This window comes from Pleurodeles waltl, chromosome 1_1, assembly GCF_031143425.1.
Source record: "Pleurodeles waltl isolate 20211129_DDA chromosome 1_1, aPleWal1.hap1.20221129, whole genome shotgun sequence".
Lineage (NCBI taxonomy): Eukaryota > Metazoa > Chordata > Amphibia > Caudata > Salamandridae > Pleurodeles > Pleurodeles waltl.
Genome location: NC_090436.1, coordinates 537,660,042 through 537,682,045, shown reverse-complemented (window position 1 = coordinate 537,682,045; position 22,004 = coordinate 537,660,042). Strand labels below are relative to the sequence as shown.

The 22,004-nt window shown below is 41.1% G+C and overlaps 1 protein-coding gene across 13 annotated transcripts in view; it reads right to left on the bottom strand.

The window, feature by feature from the left end:
• The window catches only part of CAST (calpastatin), a 513,209-nt gene that overhangs the window by 197,395 nt on the left and 293,810 nt on the right, over window positions 1-22,004 (bottom strand). For all 13 annotated transcript variants that reach the window (XM_069225757.1, XM_069225792.1, XM_069225782.1 and 10 more), the window contains 3 exons: window positions 17,433-17,534; window positions 5,105-5,185; window positions 4,961-5,011 (listed from right to left, as the gene is read on the bottom strand). In XM_069225757.1, the coding sequence (XP_069081858.1) occupies window positions 4,961-5,011; window positions 5,105-5,185; window positions 17,433-17,534 (234 nt within the window). The remainder of the gene's footprint in view (window positions 1-4,960; window positions 5,012-5,104; window positions 5,186-17,432; window positions 17,535-22,004) is intronic.

Below are 22,004 nucleotides of genomic sequence, written 5' to 3'. Positions count from 1 at the left end.
GACGGTCATACAGGTGAACAGTTAGAATGCATTACGATATTTTTTCTTTAAATGTGATGATTGTGCCTAAGTGAATCTATAGCACTACAAGCTGCAGACCGATTGCTACAGGCAAGTAATGTTTTCGGTCTGTGGTAGATTCTCATGGAGATCACATCTTTTGCACAGTCTGGAAAAAAAACTGCCCTTCCCCCTAAAGCAGAAACTTGCAAGCTATTGCTGAAGACGTTTGAAACAAAGTTTTAAGAATAGTTTGTCCAACTTGTGCTTATTCTGAGTGCATGACTGTTCGCGTAATAGTACTTAGTGAAAGTGTGAATGCTGTACCTTGTTGCAGCCCTACAGATGTTTGCAATAGGGACGTTTCTAAGAAAAGTCACAGCGTCTCCCTCTTTGCTCGTGAAATGTACGTTGGGAACTGCTTGCAGTTTACATTTGGCTTGGCATAAAACACTTAACTACAAATCTAGCAATGCCTCACTTGGAAATTGTTTTCCCTAAGTAAGGCTTATCGAAAGCTTCAAACAGTTGCTTAGTTTTCCTAAAAGTTTTAGTTCTATCAATGTAATACAAAAATGCTCTTTTGTAATCTAAACGGTGTAAAGTGCTTTAAGTCACTCATTGATGTTAGGGGAAAAATGTCAGGTCAGTCATTTGATTGGCATAGAACGCAGAGACAACTAAAGCAGAAAACGAGGGCTAGACCTGAGGACGACCCTGTCTTTGTCCATCTGAATAAAGTGCTCTTAGACTGTTAGAGCTTCCAGTTCACTTACTCTCTGAAGAGATGTAACTGAAGGAATGAATGCCACCTTCTATGAAATTATCTGTAAATATTAAAATAGTAATGGCTCAAAAGGTGGACCCTTGAGAATGGTAAGAACAATGGAGAGGTCCCAGAAAGGGACTGGTGGTGCCATAGGAAGATTTGCTCTTTTAGGGCCTTCCATGAATGCCCTAACCACCGATATTTGGAAAATTGACTGGTGTTGCCTATTTTTTGCATGTAGGCTGCTACAGCAGCTAAGTATACTCTTATGAAAGTTCACGGCAACAGTGATTTGTATAAGTGCGATATGTGCCATATAATGTCTTGAAACAAGATTCCCAAGGACTGTTTTTGAAAAATAGTGCAGTACTGAAAAAAACTTTTCTATTTGGCCACATGCTAAGTCCTCGCAGCAGGAACCAGGGTCTTAGCATACATCCTTCAGCAAGTGAGAGGCACTAAATCCTTAACACCTCAGTGGCCAAACTGCAATGTTCAGTGTCCTGGGATTGGAATGCTGTAGCTGACCTTGATGTAGGTGGATGTAGCCTCTTGGGTGGATGTACGGACATCTCTAAGAGCATTGAGGTTGCTTTGCCCAGCTAGGTGCTATGAGAATGTGTGTCATAGGTGTCTGTATCATTTTCCTCACTACACAGAGAGTTCGAGCTAGTGGAGGAAAATCATATGCAAATGTCCCTGACAAATTCATCCACAGTGCATTGCTTGAGGTTCGAAGATACCTCAAGGCAAAGCACTGGCATTTTGCGTTTTTGCACATTGTGAACAAATCACCTTTGGAGTACCTCATCGGTGAAAGTATCTTGAGCTTCTGTACTGATTTTCCATTTCTGTGCTTGCTATTGCATCATGCTTAACAGGTCTCCAAAGCTTCTTTCCTCTCCAGAGTGGTGTTCCAACTGGAGCAGGACTTTATGATGAACTGCCCAATTTCATATCTTATGCACCAGCTTTTTGAGCTGGGTTGCGTGTGGGCCCTTTTGGTTTTAGATAAAATAGATTGTGGTCATCTTTTCTGTTCGAATGAGTACTGTTTTATTCCTAATTACATTGAAAAATGGTTGTAGTTCTAACTGTACTGCCATTTGCTCCAGAATATTGATGTAAAGTTCTGCTGCTGGGGAGACCACTGGCCCTGCACTGCTATGTGGCCCAAATGTGTTCCATACCCCTTACAGATGGGGTCGAGAAATGGCCTACCCAGTAACAAGCTGTTATTGTTCCTCCATTGCAGCTTGTGCTCAACTCTTGACTCCCCCCAACTCTAGATCTTGCCACTTCCCAGAAGCTTGTGACGATTGCTGTGCAATACATTCCTGAAGTGGGTGTGTATGCAACCAAACATTTGGGACTAGTGCAAATCAAGATGCTAACAGTCTCATGACTCCCCTCCCAGTTAGAGAATATAATATCTGGTAAAGGGGAAGCATCCTTTGAAATGTCATCACTTTCTATGTTGGGGGAGACCTTGCCTATTGCTGTATTGAGTATTGCTCCCAAGAAGGATTCTGCTTGTTTAAGGGAGAGGTGAGACATTTTGGGGTTTTTGGGGTTCACGATGAGCTCTAAAGTCACTGATTATTGAGTATGAGCAAGGCACTGTCCTCAGCAGTTGTGGTTTATCACCCAGTTCTACATAGATGGAAAGACATGAATTGAGTTACAACAAAGGTGTGCTGCAACCACCACATAACATTTTGCAATTACCTTTGGGCAGTTGTAACCCTCAAAGGTAATACTTCGAACTAATAATGTTTGCCATTTATCACAAACCTGAGATAATGGTGGTATGTTGGGTGGCTAGGTATGCAGAAATAAGTACTCTTGCAGAGATGACCTTTTGAAGTGATCTGTGATTATGTACAGGTTGCGCTGCCATGAGGGATGAGAAAGTATGAGTAAATGCCTTGTCCCTGTTGAGTTGGTGGATTTGCTTAATTGCTCCCTTTAGAGGCAATCAATGCTCTCGCCTCCAAGTGAAGCAACCTGTGGCGTTTCTGACTGATGTCGTGGCTGCATGGTGGAATATGTGGCATGACATGGAATGCTTAACAGTAGATAATGCACCCATCACCTATCTCTCTGAAGATGAACAGTTGTCTTACACGAGACGGTCTGGCAGGCAGGCCAGTTTTCGATTCTAACATGGTCCCTTGGTAGTCCAAAGGCCCTATACTGGACTGACCACAGGAATTTACTGTTGTATTTTGAACAACATTTAAAGGAAGTGTTCCTCATACCACCTCCCTCCAAAAGTCAATCTTGAATGACTAGCCTCAAGGTTTTCTGGTCCAATGTCAAGACTGATACAGTCAGTGGTCCTACGATGTTTAAAGGAGAAGTGGCGATTCATTTTTGGTTCCTCATTTTCAAATTTTTTGCTTAGATGCATAACTATCCCAGAGCTCTATGATGCAGGTCCAAAAACAATGGCGGAAAAAAAAGAAAAAAAACACCCGATATGGTTTTGGGAGAGGTCACGAATACGAAGTTAGCTCAAAACTGAAACCTTTACTTTAAATAAAAACAACTTGCAATGTCTGAGCTTAACACTAGATGGCAGAAACGTGCAAAGCATGTGATTCACAGCAGCACAACAGCAAACTTTCTACTAGTAATATTCGTTACAAGAGTATAATGCGAAGTCCTAAAATTCCGCCAATTCCAAAGGCAGAATAGCATATTTTGCCCACCTCTTATTTTGAATACTTCAACAAGTCTGTTTATTGGACCCTCTTATACACTATTACATTTTTTAAAACTGTTTTACAAGATAAATATTTTCTAACTGTTCTTAAAACTTAACAGTGCCTTTTGAGGTGATGTTTGTGGTAAAGGATATATTTATAAATAACGGCAGGTGATGGTGCAGTAACATCTCGTGGTACTAGAAAATGTGGGTTTTGAGTCTTATTCTGAATTTAAGGAGGTTTGGAGTGCTCTATTGCAATTGTTTTTTTTGGATAATTAGGCTTGGTTTGTTCTTCAATCAATCAAACCATTTATAAAGCGCGCTACTCACCCGTTAGGGTCTCAAGGCGCTGACGTGTTCTTGACGAAGAAGATATATTTTAGGCTGTATTTGTCTGATATTTTTGGAGAGGAGGTATTGGATTATATTCTGAATGTGAAGCAGAATATCTGAAAGCCTACTTTGGGTTTTCCAAAAAACAGTGTAGTCCTGGTGATGTGCTAGTGTTTGCACAGGCCAAGTACAAACTGGCCAGCAGCATTTGTTGAAGCTGCTTGATTTGGTGGCAGAGCAGGCCTGCTGTAGCTCTCTTTACAAATGCCCTGGCAACTAACATGTCATATCCAAGATGGGTGAAGGGACGGCGCTGTTTGAGAAGTTTCATTTTTTGAAGATAGATTTATCTACTGTTCTTACTTGGGAGTTTGGCCTGAAGTCAATGACCCAAATTCTTTTAACAAAAACTGTTTCTACTTGAAAGCTGGAAGTGGGTAGAGGTGGGTTGAAATAGACTCTTGCCTATAGCAAAATGAACTGGTGCTAGCAGCAGGATTTCGGACTTAGAGTTTTAGTCTGTTTAAGCCCATCCATGATGCAACTGCATTAAGGACACTAGCGATATTAGCTAATTGGTCTCTGTCTCATGTGACTTGCAGGTCGAATTGGATGTTAGCTGCTTAGGAGTTCCTAAACTCCAATTAGCTCAATCAGAGGGTTCACATATATATTTAGGAGACACTGGACTGACCCCTATGATATGCTGAAGGACACTACGCAGACAGGAATGTAATTTACCGACTCGTCTTTAGGGACGTGAAAGAGTCCTATCGGATCTGGGTTTGGAGAGAACTCCATTGCAGCGTACACTAGCTCAGAATAGTCAATGGTTTTCACCTTGGATATGGAGGTTATTGTGGTATTGACGTTTATCATGGCTGTTGCTCAGTTATATAGTGGAGGTACAGAACCAAGGATAGTTGGTCAATGGATGCACAGTTATGAGGGACTTGTCGGCAACAAGAGGTACGTCAGATGAAGAATGCGTGAGGAAGCACCTTAGAAGAATAGATAGAAGAAGTGCAGTGAGGGTGCTTAGAAACCAGCCAGTTTCTGGCTAGTACATTAAACATAACAATAATATTTAATGGACACTTTGACTGCAGTGTCAGAAAAGTAGTTTACATTCACAGCAGTCTTACCTTCACAGTTTCAGCCTTTGGTGGGGGTACAACTTTACCACCCTCTTTACCCTAGAAAATGAATATATTGTCAGTTATCAACAAATTGACAACAGTAAGTAAATAGTCTGTTGCAGGCATAGTCTTGGTACACTGGTTACTTACATCCAACAGATGTCTATATTTTGGTGGAAGTGAGCCTTCACGCTTGCCAAGTTCTTCTATGTACGTGGCAGTATTTTTCTCCTAAGGAACAACATTTTTAGAGGTTTATTAACGTTTTTTAGAAAACTTTTTGTGCACATGTACCATTTTTGAAAGGCAAGATTAAACTAGAACTTCAGATGATGTTCAACATTTTACTATAGGTAAGTTAAATGGTGCACTTAACTCACTTGTGCTTATTTCCGGTTCTAAAAGGACCACCTTAAACAGTTAGGCTGAATAATGTACTCTATACTTTTCTGTGTGCAGTGTCACAGCAAGCACAGGCTGACATCTTGAGGTTGTTTCTTACCCAAGTGTTGAGCCTTTGAGGGAGGTGCCCTACATGAGTGCGTGTGGAGTGCAATACACAGTCTTTTCCCTAAATGTGGACTTCCTTAAGTCACAGTCCTCTAAGCGCAAATAATCAAGCATCTCCTTCTTGTTGGTCCCCAGCATACCGGAGGCCTTTCACCTTTAAGCATTAGTAGAAGGATCAGGAGAACATTGGTACCGCATTTTATAATGCACCTGTTAGAAATGGGGTCTCTGGTTGGCAGTCAGTTTGCACTCTGTTCAAGCAGAGACCCTCACTCTAGTCAGGGCAAAGGAGATAGACACTTAAGATAACCCCTCCTCACCCCCTTGGTAGCTTGGCACAAGCAGTCAGGCTTATCTTGAAGGCAATGTGTAAAGTATTTGTACCGACACACACAGTAATACAGTGAAAACACTACAAAATGGACACCACACCAGTTTAGAAAAATAGGCACTATCCACCAAGACCAAAAATGACAAAAATCCAACATACACAAGTCAAGATTTGAATTTTCAAATGAATAAGAGTCTTACGCCATACAAAACAATGGAAACGTTCTTATTACACAAAGTACCTGGTTTGTGTCAAAAATAAAGCCGCACAGGCGAGCGTGTGTCGAAAAAGTCAGAAATGCGTTGATTCCTTACTTGCAAGTGAGGCCGTGTGTCATTTCTTTTTCGGTTGGGTAGGCAACGCGTCATTTTTCTTTCCCACAAGAGAGTGATGCATCGATTTCCATATGGGGCACCTCGGTTTCGCACCGGCTCGTGTTGAGTTTTGATGCCCAGCGATGATGCATGACAAAACTGGTTGCATGATGCCAGAAAACCATGCTGCATGGGGTTTGCGTCATTATCAGCAGCTGCGAGCAGGTGTTGTGCCACTTCTCCAGGCACCATGCCTCGATCTCCCAGCTGTGATGCAGGTGGAGCATCGTTCTTTAGCCGCAAAGCGGGTGGCTTGTCATTTTTTAGCCACGTTGCAGGTGGTGCATCAAAAGTTTCCCTGCACGGCATCCTGTGTATGTATTTCAGTCATTGTTCTACCAGCTTCACCTTTGAAGGATCCAGGGACTGGAGTGGGCACCACTTGGCAGGGGAGGTGTCTCAGCAGAGAGTCTAGGTGCTGGCAGAGGAAGTCTTTGATGGCCCTGAGACTTCAAAACAGGAGGCAAGCTCAGCCCAAGATTCTTCAGAAGCAGGAATATACCACAAAGTCCAGTCTTTGCCGTCTTTCAGGCAGAAGCAGCAACTGCAGGCCAATCCAGCAAAGCACAGTCACAGCCAAAGGGGCAGTACTCCTCCTCCAGCTCCTTCTCCTTGGCAGAGGTTCCTCTTGAATCCAGAAATAATCTAAACATCTGGGGTTTTGGGTCCACTGCTTATTCCCCTTTCTGCCTTTCAAGTAGGCAGACTCCAAAGGAAAGTCTCTGTTGTTCACTAGATCCTGACTTGCCCAGGCCTGGCTCCAGACTCACACCAGGGGGTTGGAGGCGCCATTGTGTGAGGGCAGGCACAGCCCATTAAGGTGTAAGTGACCACTCCTCCCTCCACTCGTGTGGGTGACTGCATTATAGGTGTTCCCACTGGTGACAATTGTGGTGAGTGCCATGGGGACGGTTGTGGTGAGACCACTGGTGGTGGAAATTTGTCTCTAACCACTTTTGCCTTAGGTTGCATTTCTGTCTCCTGAAATGCAAGCTTCCTTTTTGATTTGAGTGGAGGTAAAGTTTGTATCTTGCCAGTCTCTTTTTGGATATGTAACCCCCCATGGCCTTAAGTGTTTTTGTATGAACCTGACTTTGGGACGGGACAGGTTTACTCACGGTTCATTGCAACGTCGAGGGTCGTTCACTTTCGGATTCATCCGAGTCCGTCTCTTGGATGGAGATACTTTCCTCCTCTTGGGCGTTGAGCTGTTCTTTCGGTTTCAGCGCCATTTGCAGTCTTCTTGCGCGTTGATCCCGCAAGCTTTTTTGATCGAAACGCTCAGCAAGCTTCACAGGTATCCTCTCTGTGTTCGGGTGACAAACACAGGTTACAGACCCGGTGCTGGTCTGTATAAAGATACTTTGCATGGCACTTAGGACAGAAACGGAAGGGGGTCCGGTCCATTAGTCTGGGACGATGGGTGTGGTCGGGCCGACCAGGCCTCGGTGAAGAGTGGAAGCGCCGAAGCGGTCTTGATGTCGGTGCCGATACACTAACACTAACACTAACCCGGTACCGAGCGATAACAATACCGTTGAATTTTCAATACTTTAGCTAACTTTCCCCGTTCGAAATACGGAGCGAAGAGGAAAAAGTCCGATCCCGATGGCAGAAAGAAAACAATCTAATATGGAGTCGACGCCCATGTGCAATGGAGCTGAAAGGGAGGAGTCACTCGGTCCTGTGACTCGAAAAGACTTCTTCGAAGAAAAACAACTTGTAACACTCCGAGCCCATGGCAGGATAATGCGCAGCATGTGTATCTGCAGCTACCATGCCACCGAACATATATACATATATATGTGTGTGTGCAACACAGTACAATCCTATTATCATAAATGCAGTGAAGTAGTCAACCTGTTTTGCGCATAAACTTTAACATAACAAGCATTTGCAATGTAATGGTCTTGCATTTGCTCGAGTTAGAGCTATTAGCGTTGTAAACTCCTAACAGGATTTATCTTGCCACATAACTTGAAAATCAAAAGTAAAACAGTTTCACTTAAGTGAGCTGATTCACAGCGCCACAGCCGCCATGAGCATCAGCGATAAGGAGAGACACAAAAGGAAAAAGAAGTTTGCTCGCAGTCAAACTTATCGGCAAAAGTGCAATTAGCCATGTAACAGGGGCGATAGCCAAGGCAGTAACAAAATCTCCAGAAGGAGGGACAAACGTAAACCATTTACCAATGTCCTCAAAGAGTTTTTGAAGGGCAAGCCCACGAACGAGTGATAGTGATGTGCGTGAGTTGGGCGTAGTTAAAAGCCCAAATACATAAGAACACGTCGGAAAAGCAGCGCATGCACGCTGCTATGCTCGACCTAAATACAGAGCTCTTATTACATAAAAATGCAGTTTGCTCTTTTGGTTCTTCGGAGTGGCAAAGGCTGGAGGAGTCAGAAAAGACTGGAACTGCAGAACTATCCACAGTCCCTGGTCAAACAGATGTCAAAAGGGTCAGGAATACATTCTTCCTCTTATTGGTTAATGTCTGCATGGCATTCTACTGGTGTGACTTGCAGACATGCCTGCACTTAATGGAATGGAATATCTATCTCCATCGAAGAGGCAGGTATCCCTCGGGTCACACCCGCATTGTACAAGGGTTTTAGAATTCCAACTGGTGCAGCACACTGTAATATTCTGCATGGGGCTTCAGGAAGATATACACCAACTCTATTCTAAACTGATTTATATTTGTTTATGCCTGTATTGGTTTGTGTAGTTTTGAAAACAAATATTTCTTAAGCCAGCAACACAATACCAAAAATAACTCTGATGATCAAATATCTAAGATCACAGGCTGCAAACCCTGTTCCAGCGTGATGTTAAGAGTGATAAAATAGCACAGGTGGTTTACATGCTCCTGAATAAGCAGGTGACCAATGTACAGGTTATGTTTCAGCTTCTTTTATTTAATATACCATCTTGTCTAGCTAAGGTCATTGAAATGAGCAATCTTTCTTCAGCAGTTCATATGAATTTAACAGACATCAGGAGTACACTTAGTGCGTCAGAGATTTGAAGGGGACATTACCTTGGAAAGAAATTGTACAGCATAGCAGATATAAGTGAAGGTATTATTTTAACAGATTAATATCTCAGTGCTGCAAAATACCTCAGGTAGGCTTTAGAGCCCCCATAAAGGATGTAGAGGAACTATAGAATTGTAATGTCAGGGAGAGGGTGGATCAACTGAGACATATGGTCTCACCCCAATGGGGTGAAATATATGTATTCCATTGGTTGTTTGTTAGAGGCTAGAGTTGCATTATATTAATGAACCACCAGGGCATTAATATAAAGGATGGGTAATCCTCATTCAGAGACAAACGGGGTATTTGCCACAAACCAGTAGCACCATAGTACTGCAAATTTCATACGTGGAAAAAACTTAAATGTTTCTTAATTTTACAGGTCAAAATGCAGTACAATATGTAGTATTGACTTGTTATTGCCCATCCATTCTGTGGTGTGGAACCGAGAATGGGGAGGTGCACTAGAGAAGAAACTAACAGCGTGGACAGTAATACCTTCTGGCAATACTTCAGGCATAGAACTGAGCCACTATTGAGGTTTTAGCCATTTACCTGAGAGCAACAGATGAGATTTTGACCAGCCTCATTTAAGGATTAGTATAGGGTTCTTTAATGTTAGGTAAGAAAGACTTCAGAAATAATCATTTCACAGTTGAAATTGATGGGGAGGAAAGATGGCTAGGAGACCTCAATGTCAGAAGATGCATGTGATGGCTAATATGTAATGATGCAATAGCATATTTTGGCAGAAGTTAATATAGAATGAGTGCCATGAATTCCTGGAGCTCAAAAGGAGAAGTCAGTAAACAGGTACAACACACCCTGATGTACAAGCAGTTGTAGTTTCAGCTAGCAAGCAGAAACAGTGCAGAGCTGTAAGGAAAAGGTGAGGAGAAATATATATTTGAGGTACTATAGAATGGTATAACAGTTCAGTCGTGTGTTCTATTTGCGAGAGGATCGAACTCAGTCAAGTCAACTGAAGAAAAAATAGTTAATGAGTGAGTTAGCTATATTGAGTGATACTAGGGAGCAGATATTACATATGTTAAGTAATTGCTGCAGTAGGTTTTTTTGGTGAGAAAAGCTTTATTGTTAATTGCATCAGTAACTTCATTTTGTACACCAGTGATTCCCAACCTGTGGGCCAGGGATCTGTGGACCCCGGGGGACTGCGAAGCCTAATCAGAGGGTCCACGATTACTTAGAAAATTAAATGTTAACTGATTAATAAAGTGTATATACGTAAAGAAGCTAAACCTACAATTTCAAAGTTTAAAATGTTCTATAAAGGTGAGGACATTTGAAATTAAATTAAGTTAGTATACTCCGATTGATTTGTGAGAGCTGTGCAACTGTACCATTCAGAATAGAGTATGGGCGATGAGTGGCCTGAATTTATAAGCCCTCGAACTCTCCTATTAAACTTACAGTTTTGATTTTTGTTATATTTGATCGTGAGTTAAATACATTATTTCATAATTTGTGTCTTTGTTTGGTGAATGCTTGTTTCTGTAGTTTTTGTGTATAGTCTGGCAGTTTAAAACATCAAGAATGCTTAAGACAGGTTTCCTGCGTTCCAGTAATAATTCACTAGGGGTCCCCAATTCCAATATTAATTCAGTGGAGGTCCCCAGTTGCCACTAATGATTAATTAGGGTGTCCTCAGCAGTCAAAAGGTTAAGAACCACTGTTGTACACCATGTGGGCAGGAAGAGCTGGATGTAAAAAACTGACCTATTTGGAGAAAACACAAAAGGAAATAAATAGCAGTGGATATAAAACCAGTTACTGGTCAACTGGAAAGTTATATCCATCACACTGCCACGCAAGGGCCGTTTCTTTTAATGCTATTACAATCAGTAGAAACTGAGCAGCACGTGCTAGTTTAGGCCAGTGTACTCTGGACATTGTGTGTAAATGAGGAGTGTTGTCTAAAAAGGATGATTCCACTACAATTCGAAGTGTAGCTCCTCGTCCAACATTAATCTTGGAATCTAGAAAAGTGGACAAAATTGTATTAACACTCTGCAGACAAATTTTGTAGTGAATGTTTAGAAAGTGTGTGGGTTCAAGTTTGTATTTATTTACAGGTAGACACTTGGGCATTTTGTTGCATATCAGCGCGAGTCTCTTTTTTAATTGTTGTTGCTACTCAGGCACTGTGTCAGATGTTGGAGTAAAAGGAAGTTTTGGGGAGATTTACCTAGGGAAGTGAGCGTTACCAGTCATTATGCAAAACGTTTCTCCTCTGCCATTATTTTTCCCTCTTCAGATGAATATGTGTTACAATTGCAAAAATGGAAGAAGGTTTTTGAACTGTATTCAAGGGTGTGTGGATAAAATTTGAGTGCAGAAAGGAAAACTGCATTACTATAGCACTGTTGGGGATCAGAAGGTGTTTGATCACCTTCCTGATTCGGGATAGGAAGATGCTTTAAGCTTAAATTAATTTGAAGATTGTATTGAAACCTTGATAACCACTAACTTACCAAGGTGAGCACAATTTTAGAGAGATCACTTTGGGAAGAGGATGCAAAAAGATGGTGAAACAAATTAAAGTTAAGTAACGGATTTACTAAAAATTCAATCCTCTTATAAATTGGTAATACTGTGGAAAAGAGAATAAGGGACCAATTAACACTCAGATGCAATATTGAAAAGGTTGAAGATAAACTGTGGCAAAAGGATGATCCTACTCTTGATAAAGTTTTATCTGTTGTAAATATGACAGTACATTCTATCAAGTGTGTAGATGTGATCAAATAGGATAACAAGAGGGCAGACGAGGTGTGGATGGTGAAAATGAGTCATATGGTGAAAAAGGAGTAACTCTAAACCAAAGAAGAAATTTGAAACAGAGAAAAATGAATTTCAAGGCAAGTGTCTTTGCCATGGGAGCAAAGGGAAATTAGCAAACAAATGTCAATTAGCAAACAAAAAACACTGTTCTGCATGTAACAGTGTATATACGTCTTGTGGGAAGAAAGGCCATTTTAAACGTTTTTGCAAATAAAAGCCTGTGTCATGTGAAGTACAATAAGTGTATGTAGAGGGGAATAAAACTGAATCTGATTTGGTTTGTAGTCAGATAGTTTACAAATTGACAACAGGCAGATGAAGAGTTCCATAGATAAGGCAGTGGTGGAAGGAAAGGTAACTGGATATTGTTTGGCTCAGGAGTGAAAATAAGACTGATTTCTAGGAATGTTTGGGAAAAACTCTTGAAGGAGAAGGTCAAACTTTTCAAGCCTGGCATTAGACCCTATGCTTTTGTGAATAAATCCATCGAATTAGAAGGTTACTTTGAATGATTGAGTATAAGGAGAGATATGTGATTAGTAAGCTTTGTGTGTCTTCTAAGGGAGATAGTATTTTGAGTTGCTTTCCTCAAAAGGATTTGGGTCTCATGTTGGATCCAAATAGCGAACCTCCCAGAAACCTAAAGGATTTCAACCAATGTGTACAAACAGTTGAGCAAGGTTGCAGTACGGAAGAAGCTATACAACAGATCCACACAGAATTCCCCGGTGTGTTTGATGAGAAACTGGGTTGCTTGCAGGGTTAAATTCACTTCATTTGCCTAGTTAAGTGAGCCCCTAAGAAACAATGTCAAGTGTATTGCGTCCTATTTAGGACATGGCCGGAAATGCAGTCTGAACTTCAACTACTAGAAAGTGAAGGGATTATTCAAGAAGTGGAGGGCTCAGAGTGGTTGGCTGAAGTGGTTGCAACAAGGAAGTCCAATGGTGACTTGAGGTTATGTGTAGACCTCAGGAAATTAAATAAGTAAGTAGTGGTGGACCAGTTTCCAATTCCCAAAATTTCTGAGTTAGTGATGTTTTTGAGTGGGCCAGAATATTTTCAACAATTTATCTCACTTCGGCCTATCATCAAATTATGCTGAAGGTAGAATCTAAACAGCTTACAGCATTTGTTTCAGTACATTTAGGTTTTCTAGAATGTTGTTTGAATTGATCTCAGTGACATCTGGTTTTCAAAGGGCTATGGAAAAAATACTGAAAGGCGTTGCAGGGGTTAAGATAACATATTGGTTTTGGGTGAGCAGAAACATGATGAGAGAGTGAGGGAAGTTCCTAAGAGGTTCAGTGAGGTGACTCTTGCAATGAAGGATAAAAAGTGCAACTGATTATTAGGGTCATTGAATTACTGGCAAAGGTATAATGCCTAAAGTTAGTTAGTAAACACCATTTGACAATTAGTTTCACCCTCAGCTAAAAAAGAGGTGATGAATTTTCTGGGCATGGCAGAGTACTACAGTATATTTCCGAGAGGGTTTGCAGAAATAAAAGAGGCAAAAATAGAAATCTATTAAAAAAGAATCAGATTTGAGAGGAGGAATTCACTAATATAAAAGAACTACTTGTTTCAGCTCCCAATTTACAGAGCTTTGCTCCACAGGCTAAATCCACCCTCAAACAGGTGCTAGTCTTAAAGGGTTGGGAGAGATTCAAGTACATGGTGTGTGTCATAATAAGAAAACCATAATGTTCATGTCTCTCAGTTTTGAAAGGTCTCAAAACCCTTTACTGGGTCATCTACAAACAGGCGTTGGCTATTTACTGTGCATTCAGAAAGCTTAGAAACGTTTTGTGGGGTGGTGAGTTTTGTATTAAAACAGATCACAAACCAATCAAAGAGATTTTCAATTAAAAAAGCGATGGATACAAGCAATGGATACAGTTTCAAGTAGGATAAATTGGTTAGATTTCTTCAAGAATTAAAATTTGTACCAGAGTATATACCAAATCTTTGTTACCAAAGGTGACGGATAATTCTGAGGAAGGTAATGTGAAGGAAGCAGCTGACTCAAAAGTGTGTGAGACTGAAGGGAGTATCATTTCAGAGGCTGAAAGGACAAAAGGGATAGAGGAGGATAAAATTCTGCAAGAGATCTAAACTTTTGTCAATAAAGGATGGAAGAAGAAGGATGATGGCAGTGAAGAATGCAGGAAAGTTTGAATTGTAAAGGATGAATTACTTGAAAAATTGGTCTGTTAAACAGAGGTCCTGGATTGGTTCTACTCATATCCTTCAGAGAAGGGTTGATTAATTTAGCACTTGAGGAGCACTAGGATATGTCAAAGACAAAGGAGAGATTGAAATTATCTTATTGGTGTCTGGGAATGGGTCTTTTTGTTGAAAGAACGGCCAGAGACTGTATGCAGTGTTCATCCCATGATGATCAGGCAGTGACCAATGACTCCATTAAGTGACATTGCATTGGATATTCTGAGTTCTGTTGACAATGGAAGAAGGCAAATATATGTTGTGATCTCTTGAACTGGGTTTGCCATATGAAAGCCAGTGGAATGTGAGTGGGGAGGGAAGCTCTAGAATGGTATGTAAGGTAGCTTAGCGGTGGAGGGGAGGCTAATCAGTTCGTCAAAAACAATGATAGTTTTGAAAGAGGAAGTAGCTAGAAGGGCAGGGATATACAAGTTAACTCCACATTCTGTCACTAAGAGAACAGCAGTTGAATAGTTTAGGCGAAGGAAGGCTAAATCACTTGTTTCACAATTGTGGGTGAATCAGAAGTGTACACGTGTGAATGTAACAGCCATGGAGTGGAGGAAGAGAGAAATAGATAAAGGAAGAGAAAGGAAGGCATGGTTTAATGATAAGAAGGCTGTTAAGAGAACAGTGGTGGAGGTTGGTGGTTTGGTTAAGATCAAGAGACCCTCAACCAGTAAACACGAGTCCAAGTTTTTCAGAACTAGAAAAAAAGATGACCAAATTGCTACAAAAACGTAGTTAAGACAGGAATCACAGGTATGGAATCGAACAGAATTTGTATGTTCAAGCGGTGTGAGAATTGTGTTGAATATGTGAGAGGGAAATAGTATGCTGTGAAAGAGAATAAAAGAGATGTCCTTAGTGACAGGGATCAGGTAGAGGCCTACAGAAAAATAGCAGAATGAAGAAAACCCCTAAATATTTTGATGTTCATAGAATGTGATTATGCATATATATATAGATATATATATGCAACTCTTGAGCACGTTTATATTGGACTCTGTACATAGATATTTTTGTTTGAGAGCAACCCTTGCTTTTTATATTTGTTTGCAATGGTTTATATAAAAATTTACTTGTGATTTCCTCCTGTTCTATGTTTACATCAGAATATATTTCTTGTGCTTCTTTTTGTTATTTTTTTAAGGTTGAACATTGTGTTGTACATTGTACAGGGGGAGATGTTGGACTTGCTATGTGTAAATCAATGTAATGTGAGTGGGAAGTGAAGATCTAGAACAGAGTGTAAGGTAAGGGAGCTTGGTGGTGGAGAAGGGATTAGAGCCATGTTTGCCGAACTCTGGGTTGTGACCCACTGCTTGGTTGCAAGCTTTTTTTTTTGTAGGTCGGGAAAGTCCAAGCAATAAAACATGTCTTAATTCTGCATTTATCTTGTCACATTTACTGTGCTTAAAAACAGAGGTCAAACGTCAGGCTATAGCAACACAAAAGGATGATGGACGGAGTGTCGAAACTTTTCAAGCACTCACCCCAAGTCACAGATCTGGGTTAAATCTATTGTTCTTTTGCTCACCATGCCATCCCAGTTTGGCCCCAGCCATATGCAAATCAGTCTTGGACCTGCTCGCCATGGGAACAGTCCAGCCCAAACTGCCAGGTCCTCCCTGGACCAAAAACTAGCATCCTGAATCCGGTTTCCGGGTCCCACCCCTCATCAGCCAGGCTAATTTCAATCCAGTGGCACAGCGAGCAAGGGACCCATGTTTAGGCATACCTTGGCCACTTAGAGTGACTTTAGCAACACAAAAGACTGATGAATAGAGTGCTGAAACTTTTCAAGCACTCACCCCTACTCACAGATCTGGGTTAAATCCATAAGTCTTTTGCTCACCATTCCACCACACTTTGGGCCCAGCCATATGCAAATCAGTCTTGACCCTGATCCCCATGGGAACAGTCCTGCCTCAACTGCCAGGCTAGGTCCTCCCTGGACTAGAAACAAGCATCCCGGAATCCGGTTTCAGGGTATCACCTCTCATCAGCCAGGTTAGCTTGAAACCAGTGGCACCGGGAGCAAGGGGCCCATGTCTGGGCAAACCCTGGCCACTTAGGGAGACATTTGCAGTACAAAAGGATCTGTGACTGGGGGTGAGTGTTTGAAAAGTTCAGTACTCTGTCCATCAGCCTACTGTGTTGCAAATGTCAGGCTATGGCTTCTGTCTTCTGGCAAGCTGCGACTTATTCTTTTAACATGAGAACAGATGTCTACAAAATCCTCTCGCTCTGTAGTCGGAGAAAAAAAAAAGTAAAATGAATTATGTGACAATCTTACTGGAGTACATGACATGTGAAAGGGAAGGCTGTAAGATGCCATATCATTTTAACACACAACAAATATAAATATCTGTAAATGAACTGTACACATACAGCAGTAAAGAAAGCAAAAATGAAGCGCTTTTTGTAATTCTGAAGTGTGATGGAAACAAAGGGCCTGATTTAGATTTTGGCGAACGGGTTACTCCGTCCCAACGGTGACAGGTATCCCATCCCCCGAAGTATAAATCACATAGGAAATGATGTATTAATATTTCGGAAGACAGGATATCTGTCCCCATTGTGACAGAGTAACACATCCACTGAAATCTAAATCGGGTCCAAGGCTTTAAAACGATCAGAATGCACAAATAATAAATACTCACTGAAACCCAATTTTCACAAGTTTATCATATGTGTGCAATATAGATTTATCAATAAAAATGTATATGTGTGTGCAAATTCAGTGACCATTTCGATGGAAGATGTTCTATGTGTAAAGGACAATGCTGTACTACACAATGCTTTTAGTTAGATTAAAAAATTGTGTGTCTCATGTCCATTAATTCTAGGGGGCCATGAACGTTTTTAGTATTAAAAAGTGAGTCTTGGTTCTAAAAAGTTTGTGAATCACTGGGCTGGAGCACTGAGGTGGATGGATGGCTGGGACACTTTTTCTGGAAAATAAAAGCTTTCTTAACTCACTCATCTGGTCACTCATCATTTTGGAGTACCATGCCTATTACACATGCTAAGGTAATATTTAAAAATTCTCCCATTTTCATTCCATCTTTAGTACAACAATGCAAAGCAAATAATGAAGCTCACTAAAAAAATCTGTGGAAGCAAACAGGATTAACTCACAATATTTATAATGGGACTGCTCCTTAGCATTACATGCAATATTTACCGTAACTATTGGGCCAGTGTATACTGGAGACTCTGGAATTGTTTCTCCAGGCCCTTCAAGTGTACCCATTAGCTCATCTAAAGCACTGTCATCCATTTTCTCCTAGAAAATGAAAAGGAAAGAATGCCAATTATGATAGAATGTGAATATGAGATGTTAACATTCAGTTTTAACAACGTGTAGCAACAGCACTTCTGGTCTGTATCGCTCATTTGTGCTAACAGTAACACTGACACAGTTTTGTAAATAACCATGCACAATAAAAACATAATGCCCCAAATAATACTATGAATAACAAAAAGAAGGTAATAAAATCAGTAGCTGGAAGGCAAAATTATATTGCAATAGTGGCAAGTTTATAAGTGATATTGTAATATTGGTAGGCTTATGCCTTCAAACTATGATTTTTTCTATATTAAGTGGGCAGAAATGGCAGATAATTACTCACTGGTAATGATGCAATGAAAATAAAAATAAAAAACGACTACATGTATTAAGAAATAAAGAATTAAAACAATTAGAAAACAACTGACCATTACATTAAGTAATGAAAGATGAAACATATTTTAAATGTTATAAATATTCAGACACTATATTGATAGTCTAAGGCCCAACTGCATAGTAATTTAAGAGTTAATACCCTGTAAACTGCATACCTTATGTGAATAAAATGTGTTTTTCGTCAGTCTTTAGTACATACACTTAGCTACAAGGTAACAATGTAATGTTGACATTTCCATGCATCCATATGCTGGGGGTTTTATGAATTGTCCTGTCTACTCTTTATTCTTTAAGCAACTCATTACATATTTACTTTAGCCACACTATTTTTTCCCTTCGATTTCCCAAAGGTTGAGAGTCCAAATATATGGGAAAGTAAACTTTACTCCACTTTAAAGGTGTGTATGTGTGTGTGTGTGTGTGTATTTATTTATTTATATATATATATATATATATATAAGGTATACATATGCACAAAAGTTATATCTTGATATGTATTGATACATTCAAACATTTTACTGGTAATGTTCCATTTATAGTTTTAAGGTCGTTATAGAAGTTGTCATGACTGCTGTAATATCTGAGCTAATTAGCAGTGCATGGCGAGGGTGCAAGTTATAGTTTCCCTAGGGCGTGAGTTATAGTTACTTGAAAGAACTCTAACTTTAACTGCCGAATTTCTATGGTTTTGTATGAGTAACTATCACGTTCATGGAATTTCTAAGGCTTTTGTTAATTCTATTTCTTAACTATAATGTTACTGTAACCTTTGGTTATTCAGTGAATTTCTATGGCTTTTTTAACGTAAAGTAATATTCATTATTATACATTAATCCAACCACCACTGTGCAAGGCCTTTGGCCGTGTGCAGCAGCGGTTGGGCGCAGAGCCTGGCCTGTGGCCAACCCCAATAAGAACCCAACCCATCCCCGCGCTGTGCACAGCCTTTGGCCGTGTGCAGTGGGGGTTGGACGCAGGGTCACAACCCAACCCTGCACACAGCCTTTGCCCGTGCACAGCAAGGGTTGGCTGGAGGGCCTGGCATGCACCTAGGCCCTGTGGGGGTGCTAGGTATAATAACCTATAATAACCCAAACCCACATGACCCCCCCCCCCCAACACCGCACTCCCCGGGGCCCAGCCTAAACATTTCTTTTTTCAGGGGAGGGGGGCCCGCGTCCCCTTTCCCCAGGTTAATCTCGGCTCCAGGGACTCCATCTTCTAGAGCCCAGGCTAAACATTAAAAAAAAATTTTGAGGAGGGGTGCTGTGCTGCACTTCCACCCCGCCCCCACCCCGCCCCCACCCCCCAGGCTGATCTCGGCCCTGGGGACCCTATCCCAGAGGCCTGGCTTAATTTTTTGTTTAAGAGAAGGGGGGCCATGCTGCCCCTCCCACAGGCCAATCATGCACCTGGAGATCCCATCCCAGAGACAATGACTAATTATGAATTACTTTTTTGGGGAGGGAGGGCGGCCATGTGACCTGGGAGCCCCCCTACAGGGAGCCAGCATTCCCACAGGGCTGCAGGAGGGCTCTGCTCCCCTCACCTTGCACACAAATTCAGCAATGCCCTAGGGAGGTGGCGGTCCCTCGGTCTGCAGCGGGGATGCCCCCCCGTTCATTTTTAAAGACCTGTTGAGGTGGAGGTCACTGGGGCTTTAGGGGCTCTAAAAAAAAAAAAAATGTAAATACCCACGAGACCTGGCACACCCAGGGGCCTCACTGAAACAAGTGCCAGAGCTCATGTTTTAAAAAAAAAAATTGCCGTGAAATTGGCGAATTCACAGCAATTTAAAAAAATATATTTTTAGCCCATGGGTGGTCCCTCAGGGATTCCACCACCAGAGCTAAGGGGTCAGGGTGTTCCTACCTTGGCCCCTTTTCCTTTTTCCACATTTTTTTTAGTGTGACTCACTGCGCAAGCTCATCTTTTTTCGTGAAGTCATTGCGGTCAGAGTTGTACACATTTATTTTCCCTTTAATATCTCCAAAACTACAGAATGGATTTACACCAAATAGGCAAAAGTGTAATTGGTGTACTGAAAGCTAGCTTTCTGCCAAATTTGGAGTAATTCTATCCAGTGGCTCAGGGTGAAGTAATGTCTAAAGTTCCTATGGGAATTCACATGGGAACCACATCTTTTTTTTACCTCTCCCCCTTTTCTCGGTCCCCGCTTGACGGATCACCCTGAAGCTTTTTGTGCACACCAAGAATCATGGCACACTTTGTTTTGGAAAATTTCATGAAGATATATCAAACAGTGCCGAAGATATAGGCAAGTCAAAAAACGCTTTTTCTATGGAAACATGGGCCTAACTATAACTCTCTCTGGTTTAAATCTGTTCAACATTTTTGGTTCTAGGTGTGAGCACAATTCCTATGAGAGCTGAAATGGGAAATAACATATTTTCCAACCCAAACCCTAAATTTATTTCCTCTGCATGGAGCGGGACATAATTTGCCATGCAGGACCTTATCGGACTACACTAACCAAGAAATATTAGTGCATATCCACCCACGGGGGGGCAATCCAATAAATGCCTTGTCAATGGAAGGTAAGGCTGATTATAACTACCCAGTGGCAAATGCCCGCCTATGCTGACGAGACAGCATGTCCTCAAATTCACTATAACTCCTAATGTTTCATCAACTCCCGTCCATCTCACACAGTGCACTGTTGCAGTGAATGCAGAATTACACTGAACTCCATGAAACCTTTTAGATCCGGCCACATAGAGCCAGACACTGCAGCTCACAAAAGACATTGCTCTGAGCTTATATTAACGACAGCACTGTAAAATACAACTGTTTAACACTCTGGTTCTATCATTATGCAAAATAAATTACATCTACCAAAACACAGAACACTCAGGGATTTGAAATTCCAAAGAACTTTAGAGCCACGCCGAAGAAGCACCCAATGAGATTCACGGCTGGAAAGGGAGGCACCCTTCTAACCCAGGTGCACATGCAATTCCAATAAATTAATTAAGAATGCTGCTACCAAAGCTAGTGTTGTAAAAGCACTGTTTTGAGTTTTTCTTTCAGACTTTGCATCATTGTGAATACATACTAGTGCCGAGTCTCTGCAGGAACTTAACAGGGCTCTCTGTTCCGACAGCTCTTTGTGCCCTTTTCATTTGACTTTGTGTACTTTGTGTACTTGTTTCCTCACCAAAGTAACTCTTAAAAAGATTGTGCTTTATTACTAACCCTACTGCAAATGAATGACGGCAGGGCCCACTTCTGCAGTATGAGATCACTTTGTCCTTGCACTAACCTGGTGCCCATTCAAAGCTTATGGCTGGCGGTACTCTCTTCTTTTATCCACAAGCATTATTACATTAATCTGCAGTGTTTTCCTTGCTTCCTTGCCTATTTTTAACTACCCTGGAAGACATTGTTTTCCTTAAGCAATCTCTGCTGGTACTCTGTACTTCCCTTTTGGACTATCCCTTGGTTCCTGAGATTCCAGATTGAAGTTAGCTTTGTTTAGTTAGCAAGATCTGCCCCTGCCATTTTCTTTGTCTCTCCCTATTCTGTGCCCCACGCTGTTTGCAGTCTGTTCTTCCTTTAGTGTTTAACATCTCTGTTTATTGATAGTTTGGATTCTTCCTGTGTAATTAGGTTTCTTGCTCGGTTTTGTCTGGTGCTCTCTTTTCATTTCTCTGTACTGTTTTATTGTAATACTTGGACATGTCAGTATTGCTTCAACCAGTAGTAGCAGTGGTAGTTGTCACATCTCTATAACAATATTATTTGTTTTTTAATGGAACACAGACTGCGGCAACACACATGACTTTTTCTTGTACCTACTAAAGCCCCGTTTCTCAGATGGCTAATGACAGTACTATGTTGATTTGTTCAGTAAATTATACTAGCATTAGCATATTTTACTCAGAGTGGCCATTCAACCAGCTCAGTACTGAGATTGGTCCTGAGAGGAGACAAACAATAAATGATGTCAGTCTAATCTGGTTTTCTTCTTCCAAAGAATTGTGAGAATGCTAGATAAGGGGGCAACATAATCTTCAATTTATTATAACACTTGGAGAACTGTTTCCAAAT